The 13,344-nt window shown below is 56.0% G+C and overlaps 1 protein-coding gene across 2 annotated transcripts; it reads left to right on the top strand.

Annotated features, from left to right (window-relative positions):
* Nucleotides 1-211: 211 nt before the first annotated feature.
* Nucleotides 212-11,532, top strand: DLK1 (delta like non-canonical Notch ligand 1). Of its 2 annotated transcripts, XM_055291392.1 has the most exons (6): nucleotides 212-455; nucleotides 1,716-1,779; nucleotides 2,264-2,394; nucleotides 5,358-5,499; nucleotides 7,455-7,734; nucleotides 7,954-11,532. In XM_055291392.1, the coding sequence occupies exons 1-6, from the start codon at nucleotides 389-391 to the stop codon at nucleotides 8,200-8,202; spliced, it is 933 nt and encodes a 310-aa protein (XP_055147367.1). In that variant the 5' UTR covers nucleotides 212-388; the 3' UTR covers nucleotides 8,203-11,532. The 2 variants fall into 2 exon arrangements, with proteins under 2 accessions (XP_055147367.1, XP_055147366.1); XM_055291391.1 differs by having other exon boundaries at nucleotides 7,455-11,532.
* The last annotated feature ends 1,812 nt before the right edge of the window (nucleotides 11,533-13,344 follow it).

Raw genomic sequence — 13,344 nt, 5'->3', positions numbered from 1 at the left:
GCTCGCGGGATACCTGTGCCCGTCTAGCCAAGAGTGTACCCGTGTGCGCGAGCGGGCTTCCGGGACGCCGCAGTGGTCGGGGGCGGCCCTGCGAGGGGAGGGGGTCACCGGGACTGGCCGGCGCCGGCCCCGTGCGCACGGAGGCGGGGGCGGGGGGCGGGGGCCGCGGGGGGGGAGGCGGTACGAAAAGGGCGGCGCGCGCGGCGGCGGCGGCAGCTCCCCGGCAGCGGCGGTGGAGAGCGCAGCGCGCAGCCCGGTGCAGCCCTGGCTTTCCCCTCGCTGCGCGCCCGCGCCCCCTTTCGCGTCCGCAACCAGAAGCCCAGTGCGGCGCCAGGAGCCGGACCCGCGCCCGCACCGCTCCCGGGACCGCGACCTCGGCCGCCCAGAGATGACCGCGACCGAAGCCCTCCTGCGCGTCCTCTTGCTCCTGCTGGCTTTCGGCCACAGCACCTATGGTGAGTCCCCCGGCGGCCCGGCTCGCGCCCCCTCTGGGGAAGCCTGCGACGCCCCGCCGGCCGCCCGGTGCCCCGCACGCCCCGTCTCATGCGCCCCAACTCCGCCCGTCCCGCCTAGCCCTAAGCCGCGCGCTGTGCCTGTCTCGCCCTACCCACCACGCTCGCATGCCAAGGCCCGACCCAGGGGTCCCAGTGCGCAGGGGATGTGTGAGACCCCCAGCCCCTTCCTGCCCCGCAGAAGTGGCGCCAGAGGGGTGTCGGTGCGCTGAGCGAGGAGGTATGGAAAAATGAGGTGCTGTTGTGGAGTCTTCTATGAAAATACTCTGGGGTGCAACTTTGGGGTGTCCCTGTGTGAACGTTCGGGAACAGGTCTCGGGGCGGGGGTGGGGGGCGACTTTGCCGTCTTAGCCCCCAATTCCCAGAGAAGCCGAGCCTGAGCCCTTCCTGCGTGGCGCGTTTCTGTAGGTGAGGGGCTGCGACACTTCTGTCTGCAGCGGCCATCTGTCTCTGACAGCGAGAGAGTTGCCCCCTTCCCGCAGCGCCCCCCCACTCGTTGCACCAGTGGTTGTGAGGGGGCTGTCTAGAAAGCTGGAGAGCTGGTTGAGTAAATGCACACAGTAGGTGCCTATTAAAGTGTCAGAGTCTCTAAGCAGTGTTGTTGCAACCTCAGCTCGCTAAGCAAAACCCTGTGTCGTCATCGTTTTCTTAATGCGAAGAGTCTGGGGTAGGGGAAAGGGGGAAGATTTGACCTGGGTGCCCGGCTTAATAGGGATGAACCTTAAAAATAATACAGACGCCTTACTGGGGACCCCACGAGGTGAACCTGTCTGGGCTTTCCCGGAGCTGAACACCTCAAAATCTGCTCCCCTTTTCAGCTCAGGTTGCAAAAGTGACGGTCAGGCTGCGTGCCCAGGGGTCAACATATTTCCCTTCACGGTCCCCGTCCCCGCTGTTAGGAGGACTTGAGGTGTCGTATTTGCTTTTGGGGGTCGGGGGAGAAGGTGTTTCTCCTGATCCTAAGAACTAGGGGGAGTGTACTGTGGTCATTTCATTGCTGGGAACGTGGCAGAGATGTTTTTCTTGAGTGCACTGAGCTCCATCCATGCTCGGATAGGAAGTGCCTACTGTGTGCCAGGCTGGTAGGACCCAAGAGGGCTGTTGGTGCCCTCGAGGGCAGTGGTGGGCTGTGTGGGAGAAGACAGCCTTTGCCTTGGCCTGGGGCCTGGTGGGGTGAATTGTATAACCTTTCTTGTACCTCAGGGGCTGAATGCTTCCCGGCCTGCAACCCCCAAAATGGATTCTGCGAGGATGACAATGTTTGCAGGTAATAGAGTGGCTCCTCAGAGGCAGCTTGTGGGGGCCATGCAGAAGCCTGGGGAGTCGTGAAGTCAGGCAGAAGAAACAGGGGGCTTGGCCACTGCGCTGCAGCAAACAGCTTCCTGGCCCCTGCAGAAAACTGGTGGGGCCAGCGGGGGAGATGAGGGCGGGGGCGGGGCGGGGGGGCGGGCAGCCACAGCTCCTGTCTGCATTCTCAGAGGCGGGGTGGTAGGTGGGACCACTGCAGGCCACTGCGGCAAAACGCAGCACGCCCCCGGGATCTCGGGGCCCCTCCAAGTTGGCCCCCTCAGCTTGGCATGTTTTCTCTTTAAGTTTTCCCATTCAGGTGGCTGGTGTTTACTTCCCGGGACCACCTGCTGCCACTGTGCAAAGACCCCCAAGGGTCCTTGGTTCCACAGAAAGTAGCCTGAGCTCCCTCTCTACCCCTGCCCTCTTCATATGTCCCCACCTTTCTCCCCCACCCCTTACAGGTGCCAGCCTGGCTGGCAGGGTCCCCTGTGTGACCAGTGCGTGACCTCTCCTGGCTGCCTTCACGGACTCTGTGAAGAACCCGGGCAGTGCACTTGCACCGACGGCTGGGACGGGGAACTCTGTGATAGAGGTTGGCACTCGCCTTTGTTCACCTCAGCCCTGCGTCCTTACCTGCCTGCCCCGGCCCCCACCACCTCCTCCCAGTCTCCTGTTGCTGGTGGCCCTCACTTCCTCATTCCTGCACACCTCGTGCCCTGTATTCTAAAGATCTGTTTATAAATTTCCTGCGGGTACCGAATGCCTCCTCAGAGGTAGGGACTTTATTTTGCTCTCCTCTGTACCATCAGCACCCAGCACCTAGAGGGAACATGGGATGGGGCTGGGGAGCTGCCTGTTGAATAAAGAGTCACAAAATACACATACAGCTGGGCTGGTGGGACCACAGACCCCAGGCTGCCTGTCCAGGTCATGGAAGCCCAGTGATGGACAGGGCTCTGGGGATCTCGGAGCTAAGACTCCCTAGAAAAGCACACGCAAGACCCTAAAGAGGCTGCAAACAAACAAACAGGGTGGGGGGTGGCCAGCACTGCTCAGTGGTTGAGGGGCAGGTGCTAAGTCAGGGCCAGGAGGACAGGGCTGGGGGGCCTGGACTGAGTGGGTCAGGTAAAGGGGGAGGCTGCGGTTGGGAAAAGCTGAGAAAGGGTTAAAGTGAAGATGGGTGTTATCTGTTGATTTCATTAATTTATGCAATCTTTGCCTCCATTACCCCAAGCAATTGAGAGTTGGCCGTCACTGCATTTTCAGGCTGCGAAATGTTCGTCTAAGCCCATTTTCATTTGGCAAAACCTGCCCTAACGTTTGAGCAAACTGAAGTCCACAAAAAAACTCCCAGCTGCGTAGCAGCCTGCCCTCAGGGCCTCTGTCCGTCGGCCCCCAACATTAGTAAAGACGGTACAGATAGGGAAACTGAGGATCAGAGAAGCACAAGTGTCTGCTAAGGGATATGAAAGAAGTTGGGCGAAAAGCCAGCTACAACCCTTTCCCCCAGCCCCAGAAAGAGAGTTAATTTTTATCTTCGATTGCATCTAACATCTTTCCTTAAGGAACACCTAAGAGCGTTTTGTTATGGCCCCTGCCCTGTACAGCCAGGGCAGCTGTGGTTCTGAAGCTGAGCTCCCTCCCACCCCGAATTGTCTCTGGTCCTTAATTCCAGCCCCCCCAATATGGTGCAAGGTTTATCTGCAGCTGACTCATGGTCTGGCCAGCATCTCTGCTGCCCCTCACAGAAGCAGCGGCAGCAGCTCTGAGTCGTTTGGGGATCTGGGGGATTCCAGCAAAGCCACTATTTGGGATCAGGGTTAGGCTTTTAGCCTGGAGCCCATCTTTTTGGTATCTAAATGCAGTATACCCTTGCTGAAATTTTCCAGACAAATGCCTCCCTTCTCATGGGCCCTTGGTATGACCCTCCCCACCAAGTTGACAAAGGCAGCCAGCTTGGGGATGGCCAGAGAGTCTAAGGTCCCAGAGAAGACATGGCCCTCCCTCTCCCTTTTTGCCCGTCTTTGAGGCTGTCGTGGCCACAGCTGCTGTCCCGGCAGAGACCCCCAAGCAGCCTTCTCCTCAGAGCAGCTTAGTTCACCCCTGTCTTGGGGTTGGAGGCTCAGGAGGGCTGATCCAGGATTGGCGTAGCAGGGAGAGCTGCAGGGACAAGCTGGGGGTGGTCGCCAGCTTTTTAGCTTAAATTTAAGATTCCGAGTGACAGGAGAGCTGGGTGCAGAGAATAAGGAGCCTGACTTGGAGGTGCCACGTGCTAATGCCTTGCCGGTGCTGTCCCGTAAAGATAAATCCTCTTTATGTGTCCTTGCACCAAGCCGGGCTTCCATGGAACACCACAGGGTAGTCCATCAACGCAGCGTTCAGGCTCTTCCTCCTTGATTGATTGCATTCTCCCCTCCACGAGGGTGTGGGTCTCTCTGAGAGGGGGAAAAGATATGCACATGTGTGGCCTCAGCACGGGGGATTCCCCCCACCGCCACCAGCCTGCCTTAGCTTGCTGTGTCTCTCACTGCCCCTGGCTTTCTGTTTGGCAGGTGCAGCAGCTCAAATTATAGAAAATCAAAGCTGAAGAGTCCCTCAGAGATTGGCCAGGGAAAGACCCTCTTTTTATAAGTAGGGAAACTGAGGCCCAGGATGGGGAGGAGCTGAACTCTGCTGCCACATGGCAGCAGGCTGGATACAGGGCAGGACAGGGGTCCCTTCCTGGCCCCACTGGGGAGCTGGGGTCTCCATCGTCAGAGAGCCCCTGACGCAGGCCCTTGTGATCAGCTCGTCCCTGGCTTGCTGAACCTGAATAATGAAGTGTGCATGATGGAAGGTGTTAAAAGATGGTGGGAATATACCAGTGCTCATGGAAACCTGTGCTGATAAGAGAGCGCTCAGTAGTTCTAATTTCCCTGGCTTTAAAAAATGCAGCCTTTTTACTAGGGACCCCTTGAGTTCAGAGCCTGAGTGCGGAAAGGGAGACCGCAGGAACACGTGGTAGTGCTGGAGCTGACAGGTTTCCTGATTCCTGACTGAGGGGGGTCGTTACATCTCCATCCCCCCCACTGCCCCTCTTTGATGGAAAACTATGAAGCGCTGGTGGTTTTTCTGAGGGTTGGGCTGTATTTATCCCCCAGCTGGTCAGGACCCCTTCCCCAACAGGAGAGGGTGGAGGTGCAGTCTTGTCTGGTGGAGACAGGCCTTAGGGAATCTCAGCTAGGCACGCTGTTGCAGGGAGGGGCACGATGTCCACAGTGAACGTCACGGACATGTTGCTGGATATGGGGTGACCTGGTGCCAGGCAAAGGGAACAGCTATCCTGGCTTGAATATCAGTGGCCACGACTTTCTGATCTGTGACCTTAGGCAAGGAAACCCCTTCAGCTTCCTGAGCCTCAGCCTACTTCACGGGTGTCTTTGAGGGGGCTCCCTACACCCTCTTACTCAAGACCCCACTTGGTGGCCATAGAGCCATTTTAAAGGCCACTGGGGTCCGCATCACGCTTGTATATGGAGAGGAAGCTAAGTTCTCGGCTTCTCCGTCACCCCGCAGATATTCGGGCCTGCTCCTCGACCCCCTGTGCCAACAACGGGACCTGCGTGAGCCTGGACGATGGCCTCTATGAATGCTCCTGTGCCCCCGGGTACTCGGGAAAGGACTGCCAGAAAAAGGACGGGCCCTGTGTGATCAATGGGTAAATATCCTTCCTATGCGTGATCTAATGAATGCTGCTTTTCATGCGGCCGCTAAAGACCCTTTCAGCCTAGCCTTGTTGGACCTGTCTTCTGACAAAAGATGAAGTAAGCGCTCATGCTGGCAGCCCCGTGGGGGACCGCCCTGGATGGGGGTATTTACGGGGGAATGTGTCATTGCCGTAATTTTATCAAATGATCCTGAAGGCGATTTCATATTCCCCTGATGTTCTCAAGTCCTGATGCGTGTGAGTGACAGTCGATCGGAATGATGAACTGACACTCGGAGCTGCATAATTTTCTAAAGGCAACGTAATAAGAGATCGGAGCTCCGCGGGGCTGAGGCTGTTTGTAAAACCCACTTGCCTTATCTCAGGGGGTGGTTTTGGGGAACTGGTGGGCTCTGCAATTGGATTTTCTGGGATGTCTGTGGAGGGGGTTGCCAGGCTGAGAGGTGAAAAGATTGGGCTTCAGCCAGCACGAGAGGAGGTGGGCCAGCTGTGGGCTATCCTCAGTGGGGAAGGGGGCTTTGGGACTCCTGGGCAGTGGACGTAACAGACAAAGAGTGGCCACTGTCTTCACTTGGACCTCCCTGAACAATGCTTCCCAGCAGCTCAGCCGCTGTCCACCCATTATCTCTTTGGCGGCCCTGAGCCATCCCTCCTCCCCATTGGATGGGGCTTAGCCTGAAGCTAAGGGAGATCTTGACAGAGGCAGAGTCCGAATATAAGAATCCAAACTTGAACCCAGTCCTGGGCCTGTAGTTGGGGGGCAGGGGTGTCCCTTTCCTCTGACGAAACAGAAGCTAACATGCAAATAAGCTTATCTTGACCGGACATTGCAGGCTGGCACAGAGACCCCAGTAGTCTGTAAAAGCTGTAAGCGGACATTAACGGGGCTTCCAAAGATCAGTCTTCAGACGGAGTCAGAGTGGGGGCTGATGGAAACTGAACTCCATTTCTGCTTATTAGCAAGAAGGAGAAAAACAGAGCGAGACCCTTAAAATATTTTGCTTTTCTCGCTAATGGACTTAAACCAGTGTGTCAAAATAGAGCCTAAGGCCCTTGAAATTCCTTCAGAGCCCAGCTCCCGCGCAGCCCACACCCTGAAGCAGCAATGCTGATTTCTTGTGTTTATTGCCCCTTCTTCCCCGGAGTTTTGGCATTTATCGGATGACAAAGGGCTTTGCTCGTTTAAAAGCACTTACTTTAAATGCTCCTTGTGCTCCACTTTGAGCAAACAGCTTTGGTTTGCAAAGCTGCACTTGGGTGAATGGACCACTATTAAACAGCCTGGCACAGACACTGGCTTGTGCCAGCATAGACAGACCTCGTATTGCTTTCTCTTTGAGAGTCCCCAAGCGCTTCCTGCACAATAGCCTGTGGATCCACACCGCTAATAATAATAATAATGAGGGTTGGCGGCAACAGTGGACATAGGCACGAAGGACGACAGTGGGTCCCGGGATAGAGTCAGGGGCGCCCCTTGCTTGGTTCTTCTGCCCCAGCAGCCCAGGGATGGAGCTAAGGGAAGGGGGCTTGCTCCAGTCCTGGGCTGTCACTGACTTTTCCTCTCCTAGCCTCAGTTTCCCCAGTTGGCTAGTGACTAACCAACAGTCCTCTGGTTGGAGAGGTGCAGTAAGAGGTGGGAGAGGACGTGGGCATCCTGGCATGGGAGGTCGGGTGTGTCCCAGGTTAGCATCGAGACGGGGGTGAGGTGGGCACCCACCCACCCCCAGAGCTGCTGGTGAGCTTCTTGCAGACAGGGGTCACGGCCCCGGGCGCCTCTCTGTGCCTCCCTGGCTGGCGTTCCCTCCCTCACTCCCTCATTCACCTGATGTGTTTTGAGCACCTGCTCCTTAGTCAGGCCAGGGACCTTCTGCCCTGAGCCCCGTGCCCTGCAGTGCTGTTGTAGCCCAGCCCCTGAGGCTGTTTACTGTGTCCCCGTTGTGTTGCAGCTCCCCCTGCCAGCACGGAGGCACCTGTGTGGACGATGAGGGCCGGGCCTCCCATGCCTCCTGCCTGTGCCCCCCTGGCTTCTCAGGCAATTTCTGCGAGATCGTGGCCAACAGCTGCACCCCCAACCCATGCGAGAACGACGGCGTCTGCACCGACATCGGGGGCGACTTCCGCTGCCGGTGCCCAGCCGGCTTCATCGACAAGACCTGCAGCCGCCCGGTGACCAACTGCGCCAGCAGCCCGTGCCAGAATGGGGGCACCTGCCTGCAGCACACCCAGGTGAGCTACGAGTGTCTGTGCAAGCCCGAGTTCACAGGTCTCACCTGTGTCAAGAAGCGCGCGCTGAGCCCCCAGCAGGTCACCCGTCTGCCCAGCGGCTACGGGCTGGCCTACCGCCTGACCCCTGGGGTGCACGAGCTGCCGGTGCAGCAGCCCGAGCACCGCATCCTGAAGGTGTCCATGAAAGAGCTCAACAAGAATACCCCTCTCCTCACCGAGGGCCAGGCCATCTGCTTCACCATCCTGGGCGTGCTCACCAGCCTGGTGGTGCTGGGCACTGTGGGTATCATCTTCCTCAACAAGTGTGAGACCTGGGTGTCCAACCTGCGCTACAACCACATGCTGCGGAAGAAGAAGAACCTGCTGCTTCAGTACAACAGCGGGGAGGACCTGGCCGTCAACATCATCTTCCCTGAGAAGATCGACATGACCACCTTCAGCAAGGAGGCGGGCGACGAAGAGATCTAGGCAGCGTTCCCACAGCCCCCCCTAGATTCCCGGAGTTCCGCAGAGCTTACTGTATGCGGTCTGTCCTAATCTTTGTGGTGTTCGCTATCTCTTGTGTCAAATCTGGTGAACGCTACGCTTACATATATTGTCTTTGTGTGGCTGTGTGACAAACGCAATGCTAAAACAATCCTCTTTCTCTCTCTTAATGCATGATACAGAATAATAATAAGAATTTCATCTTTAAATGATTAAGAGAAATAAGTATGTTATTCTAAACTCTAAACTCAAATGAAATTTCAAAAAAGACCAAAAAAAAACAAGGCAACAGAACCAGGGCTCAGTGCCGACGCCCCTCCCCTGGGGGTCTCGGCCACAGGGTCCTCGTGAAACCGTTACGAGTGTTGCACATGACCACCCACTGTGCAAAAAGCTACGATTGTTTTCGTTCGTTAATTCTCACACACCACATCCGACTCGCACTCACATCCAGCTCAACATCGCTACCTGTAGATCTTTCCGATTGATTTGAGATTTAGCGGAGTGCAGCGGCTGTGTGTCAGTCAGAGAGAGCCCCGGGTTGGCCGCTGGGGGGCCGGGCCTCTGTCCCAGCCCTGCCACTAACTCGCTGTGTGATCCTTGGCGAGTCCCTATCCCAATCCTGGGCCCACTTTCTCACCCCTCTCGAGGGAGGGGTTTGAACACCGACCATCACGGTCCTCTCTGGCTCTAAAACTCTGAATTAGGAACGAGGGGGTATGAACCAAAACACTTCCTGACCCCAACAATTAGGATCTGATGAAGACTAAGTCTCATCCTGGGATCTGAAAGGTTTTGGCCTATCCTGGATGAACGCTTGATGTTGAAATTTATCCTAACTGTGTTTCTCAAAGTGGGGAACCTCCTGGCCCACTTCCCTTTTGGGAAAAAATAGCCCCTTTGAGTCATAATGTGCCATGTGGAGTTGCCACTTAGGCAGCCAGCCCTCCCCCACCCCTCCTTGCCCACCCAGAACCCAACACTATATTTCCCTCTACCCTATAGAGACATCCCTTGAGACTTGAATGTACTTTGAGCCGCAAGTGCCCCTGGCAGAATCTGAGCAGCAACACAGCCCTCACCAAGGTTTTCACAGGGATTAGTGGAAATTGTCACTTGTGGGGCGCTTACTAGTTTTGTGGCAAATGTGGTCCAAGACCTGGCCCACACAGCCATGGGTTTACATTTGTGTTGCTGAGTTAATAATCCTCAGATCTTAAAAGACCTAGCCAGCTTCTGAATTTTGAATTTGACTTTTTTTTTTTTTTTTTTTTTTTAACAAAGAGCATCTATCTTTTTTGCAAAAATAGAAAGAAATGGGACAGAGCTCTGTTTAGCTTTTCAGCTTTTGGGGTTGGACAGCTAAGCAGCCCTTGGGTACCAGATAGGAATATTTTGCTTCTTAGACTATTTGGATAGGAATCTATGCTCTTAGCTTTATCGCGCGTTGCTGCCGTGTTTACCTGGCTCCAGGTGTTTATTTCTACGTCATCATCACCTTCGTCATCTACAGTCACTCACATCAGTCACCACACACAACTCACAGTCACCCATCCATTGGTCACCTGCGCCATCGTCATGACACAATATCGACCTCATCGTCCTCCAGCCACCACCCAAGCCCCCTCATCCTGACTCAAAGCCCGACCAGCATCTGCCCAAACTCCCAACACCCCACTCTCCCCACCAAGCCATTGGTCTCTTCACTCCCGGTCCTTTGTCATCCCGATTCCAAGCCCCGCCCTACCCTCACCACCTCCTCCGCATCATCTGCGCTCTGCAGAGCCCCTCCTACCCGCCTCTGTCCCCACCAGGCCCCTCCCTACTGTCAGCCCTGAGTCCCACAGCATGCATCCCCAGCCCCTCCCAGCCTCACCCTTAAAACCCTGTCACCCCCGACCACCATCATCACTGCCAAGCCCCTTCCCCTTCTCCAGCTCCCGTCCCCACCACCCCTCCCGACTCCCATCCTTCCCCTCCTGTTAGCCCACCCCTCCTTTCCTATCACCCCCACCTTTCCCCTCCTGTACTCCCCACCCTTCCCCTCTGATCCCACCACCCTTCCCCTCCGATCCTCGTCATCCTTCCCCTCTGATCCCCCACCTTTCCCCTCCTGTCCCCCCCCAGCCCTCCCTTCCTATCACCCTCACCCTTCCCCACCCATTCTCCTCACCCTTCCCTTCCTGTCCCCACCAGCCCTCCCTTCCTATCACCCCCACCCTTCCCCTTCCTTCCCTCACCCCAAACCCCTGAGTCCTCCACCCCAATCTCTGACAACCGCCCCAAGTCCCTCTTCCTCCCCCACAAAGTCATTCATAAGTCACCATCTCATCTCATTTTGAGTTTGTTTTAAGAAATAAAAAAATTAAAAAGACAAAAAAAAAGAATTGTTGGCATGTGTCAGGCGGGCGTCTGGTACCCCGCCTGGCCTCTCTCAGCGTGAGACCTGGACTGAGTCTGCTAACGATTCTGTTCCTCATTTTCCCCAAATAGAAAATTCTAAGATTGGTGAGACGATCAAATTATCTATGTTTTCGATCTTGATGCTGTAGAGAACAGCCATGTTCCCCTGATAACAAGAAAAAGACGTCCCATGGTTGGTCGACGTGTCCTTGACCAACTCCCCATCCATTCATTTGTTCACCGTCCACAACTCATCTGATCAGGAAGCATTTCCAGGCACCTGCGGAGCACTAGGCAGTGTGCGGGAGCTGCAGGGCAGGCAGGATGAGGGGGCAATCTGGAGGGGGGTGGACACACAGCTGTCCCCAGGGAGCCCAGCGCAGTGCCGGTCACGTGCCGTGGGAATGGAGGGTCCTGATCAGGCGCCTCCCGTGGAGAAGAGCCACCATCTCACCTTCCCACGCAACAAATTATCTATTACCAGCACGCGATGAGGCCGTCCCTCCCAAATTCCACAGTGCCCACCACTCGCACTCCCCCCTCCCCGTGCCACAGGAGCAGAGTCAGCAGCCTCGCCACGGTTTTCACGTCATGCAGAAATGGTCATTCCATGTTCTATGGCCACCAGATTCTGCTGAGAGTGTCGGGATCCTTGACCGCCCAGCCACACCTTGTGTGTGTCTGGTGTAGTGTGTAGTTTACGAAACAAACGGAAAAGCTCAAAGACAGCGATCCAAGACATGATCAGCAATTCGGTCCCAAATTAGGAGAGGAGGAAGAGGAGTATCAACTTTGTCACCAAAATGTTAAAAAAAAAATGTCCTTGGCGCTCTTTTTAGCTTTCCCGTTTACTGCCGGTCCAGACATGCAAAAAAACCTTGTTTATTGAAAAATAAACAACAAGGGCTAGTCTTGTGTCTGCGTCTTTGATTTCACGTGTGCCAGGCTACACCGGTCCCCTCCCATGGGGGCCTCAGGCCCCAGGCAGGGCGGGCAGGGGTTCATGCTTTCCAGGGCCCTGCTTTGGCCTAACACCCAGTACCTCTCATGTGGCCAGGAGGCCGCAGGGCTAAGGGGTGAGCCCGCCCAGGCCTGTGCACACCCCTTCTAGACCACACTCTTGGAAACTGGGAGTTTCCTGTCCAGAGGGTCCTGAGATGACCTCCAAGGCCCACATGGGCCTTGTCCCTGTCTGTTTCCCGAGGTGGTTCTTTGTGGGTGGCCTGGATGGAGCTGGGACATGAAGGTGACAGGTGCAGGGAGGGGGTCCACGTGGGAGCATGAGAGTTACCGTGTTCAGGGCCAGTTCCCCCCATGCTCCAAGGCCCAACGCAGAACTCAGGGGAGTCCAAGTCTCCCATGCTGGTGTGGGGCCTTCCGGGGCTTAGTGGAGGGGCAGTCTCCCAAGAGAGGGGCTAGGACACAGTCTATGTGCTACTTAGTGAGGGGGACTTGCAGCCTTTCAAAACTTCCCATGGCAGGTGGACGGGCTTCCCTGGGCTCCTCAGGCAGGCCCTGCACATCCCTCCCAGGCCCAGCCCCGGCCACACGCAAGTGTGCTCAGCACAGGATTCCAGTCCCAGATTGCCAGAGCCAGAGCGGCCAGCTGAACCCAGGACAGAGGAGTCCAGGTCTTATTCCTTGGCCCTGGTGGCCTGGGAGGCAGCCCTTGGTTTGGGTCCCCTCTCCTCTTCCCCAGGGCCCGTCTTTCCTCTCTCAGACTCTCTCTGGCCAGGCTGCTACCACCCCGTCCAGCTCTCCAACCCCAGGTCCTGGGATCCCCTGATAGCCGCCTCCTCCCTCGGCCACCACAGCAGCCACGGCTCTGCCTCCTCCCCATCTCCTTCCGCCCTCGGCCCTCATAGCTGGGGCTCAGGCCCACTCCGTCCCTCGGTGTCCCTCTGGTCTCCCCACCCAAGGTCCTCTCTGGCTCTAAAACCCTGAATTAGGAACCAGGAGGTATGACCCAAAACACTTCCTGGCCCCAAAAATCAGGACTGATGAAGACTAAGTCTCATCCCGGGATATGAGAGGTTTGGCCTCTCCTGGATGAACAGTAGACATTGAAATTCATCCTAACTGCATTTCTCAAAGTGGGGGGCTTCCTGGCCCACCTCCTGTTTCAGAAAAATCAGCCCATTTGAGTCATAATGTGCCATCTGGAGTTGCCACTTAGGCAGTCAGCCCCATAGCCCTTGATCTCACCCACCTACCCTCACCCACCCGGGGCCTTGACTCCACACCTGCCTCCTGCCCTCAATGCAGCAGAGCACACGAGACGGACAAGCAGGGGCTAAACGCCAGACACGGACGCTGTCCTGCAAACCTCTAGGGAAATAACATGACCACACTGAAGGTTCCCGAGTTAATAAATGCAGAAATATTGATGAAAGGGGGGAGTTTTCTGGGAAAATATTAATCCTCCAAATTCCTCAATGCAGCCAGCAGGAACAGAGTGATCCCCTGGAGGAAGATCCCACGGCAGGCAAGGCCGACCAGGTTTGGAAGCCACATTTGACCCTTCGAGGGAAGGGGGAAGGCTCAGGCTAGAGGAACTGTTCCACAGCAGTGAAAAAGAAAAGACGAAGTCTTTCCAATTCCATTTCCAGAGCTAGGAGAACCTCCAGGCTGAAACCTGACAAAGGTCACAAAACTTGAAAAGTCACTGTCCTCACGCCTGAATAGAGAAACAAAATTTCCAATGAAATAACAACACAGCAA

This window comes from Symphalangus syndactylus, chromosome 8 (genome assembly GCF_028878055.3).
Source record: "Symphalangus syndactylus isolate Jambi chromosome 8, NHGRI_mSymSyn1-v2.1_pri, whole genome shotgun sequence".
In the NCBI taxonomy this organism is placed as follows: Eukaryota; Metazoa; Chordata; class Mammalia; order Primates; family Hylobatidae; genus Symphalangus; species Symphalangus syndactylus.
Note: the sequence above shows the minus strand (reverse complement) of the source record. Positions and strands in the feature narration are given on the sequence as shown.